Below are 2,070 nucleotides of genomic sequence, written 5' to 3'. Positions count from 1 at the left end.
GTGTGTGTGTGTGTGTGTGTGTGTGTGTGTGTGTGTGTGTGTGTGTGTGTGTGTGTGTGTGTGTGTGTGTGTGTGTAGATTTTACCGACATCTGACGCGTCGCATTAGGAAAAGGCTGATTGAAACAGCAAAGTTCAGAGTTTTTTTCTCAATTTCATAAAAAACTTTTTCCATTCGCTTCAGGCTCGTCTGAAAAGAACTAGCATGCTAATGTGCTAACAGGCTAACGGGAGACGGAGTTCTTACGTAGCAGATGCTGATTGTGAGCCTTACCAGAGGAACCAAACTGACGGACGCTCTGGTCCATGATAGCTAGCAACGTCTACTTTTGCTCGAAAACGGAAAAATGTATCCGGTGTTCTGCTGCGTCCGGGCGGCGTGTGTCACTCCGGCCGTGACGTCACGGTGACGTCATCGTCTTCGGGGGAACGCAGCAGGACGCTGCGGGTCCGAGATGCTCCACAGCATCAGGATGTGCTGCAGGTTCAGGGGCGTTGCCATGGAGACGGGGAAGCTCCAGGTTCAGTTCATCTCTAACTGGTTTTGCTCCAGGTTTGTCCTGATTTAGCCCCATCCGGCATGATGCTGCCACCGCCATGTTTCAGTGTGTCAGAGTGATTTCCTTCCACCTCACAGCTCAGCAAATCAATAAGTCGTCCCATCAGCAGGAAAAAAACTGTTTCTTCTGTCGCCATGGTTACGAAATGCAAATGAGAGAAGTCGGATATAAATGACTTTAATATTTAACCGGCTGCAGCTTTTCCCTCAGCGCTTTAATAACCCCACATTCATGTGTTCATACTATGATGAACGCATGATGCCGGATTATTATCGGTGACCTGATCGGGTTCATCGGGACCGTGAGGCGCTGCACATGGTTGGATCCCGGCCTGGTGACCTTTGCCCCCTCTCTCATTTCTACCTTTCCTGACGATTCAAATTAAAGCCACTAGAGACAATAAACTAAAAAAACCTGATCAGGGTTCATTTGAGGCCCGATCGGGTTTATTGGACCCGATCGATCGGTCTGAATCGTGTTCTCTTCCTGGTTTTTCTGCTTTTGTCGGGATGAGACCCAGAAGTTTCTGCTGGAACCGACCCGGGTCAGAGCCACCTGCAGAGTGTTGCCGGGTAAATTACGACCGGTCCAGGTTAATATTCAACCCCTCCTTAAAGGGACAGGCCCGCTAATTCATTTCTTCATTCTGGCGGCGGCACGCCACCAGAACTCCGACCCGTCCAGAACCACAGTACAGCTCTGGATCAGAACCACCTCCACTGCCACCAGAAAGTATTCACACCCCTGGTCTGAATACTTTAATACCAGGAACGATCTCTCTTTCCCCCCTCTGGTCCAGTCAGCTCCCAGTAACCCAGCAGCAGCTTCACTGAACAGGTGAGGAAGAGCTGCAGGTACAGGCAGAGCGTTGCCTAGCAACCAGGCCGCTCTCTGGTTCAGGCTCTCTGTGGTTCCTGAGCGGTTCTGATCCGGTCAGAATCTGATCAGCTGAAGAATCGATCAGCCGATCAATAACTGAGAGTTTAGCCTGACGAGTCGAGCTCAGATCTGATCTTCATCATGATCCCAGTTCTGTTGGCTGGAACCGACCGGACCCAAACAGAACCGCCACTGACCTCTGACCCCAGATTGGAACTCGAACACGACGGCTGCAGCCTCGGCCGCCACAATAACCAATAGATCAATAAGTGATGAATTTAAAATGAGGTCAATCATTTCTGTTTGAACCACTGAGTCCCGGCCCGGTTCGGTCCAAACGGCCCAGCAGCATGAAGTAGGCCAAACTTTTAAACAACATGAAAGGGTTAGAGTGGCCTAGTCAAAGTCAGGATGCTGCTCTGATTGCCATGCCACTGGTCGTTGCTGCTAAACCCTGCAAAGTGTCTGAATACATTCAGCAGGGGGTCAAAGTTCACCAAAGACTGAATACTTTTCTCATCCAGGTCATTTCAGCTCTTCTGGATATTTTCTCTGAAGAAATAAACTAATTATTAATAAAACTGGATAGAAAACCCTGAGAAACGTCTCCAGTTTTCCGTCCTTTTCAGCGG

At 49.5% G+C, this 2,070-nt stretch overlaps 1 protein-coding gene across 2 annotated transcripts in view; it reads right to left on the bottom strand.

Moving 5' to 3' along the window:
• Positions 1–2,070, bottom strand: part of plcg2 (phospholipase C, gamma 2) — a 24,711-nt gene that overhangs the window by 22,121 nt on the left and 520 nt on the right. Inside the window, exon 1 of one of the 2 annotated variants that reach the window (XM_008412701.2) lies at positions 274–322. The exons of the other annotated variant lie outside the window; for it this stretch is intronic. Coding sequence (XP_008410923.1) covers positions 274–307 — 34 coding nt within the window. The 5' untranslated portion in view covers positions 308–322. Of the gene's footprint in view, positions 1–273; positions 323–2,070 lie in introns of those variants that run through there. 2 annotated transcript variants of the gene reach the window in all.

Source organism: Poecilia reticulata, linkage group LG6, assembly GCF_000633615.1.
Source record: "Poecilia reticulata strain Guanapo linkage group LG6, Guppy_female_1.0+MT, whole genome shotgun sequence".
In the NCBI taxonomy this organism is placed as follows: Eukaryota; Metazoa; Chordata; class Actinopteri; order Cyprinodontiformes; family Poeciliidae; genus Poecilia; species Poecilia reticulata.
Note: the sequence above shows the minus strand (reverse complement) of the source record. Positions and strands in the feature narration are given on the sequence as shown.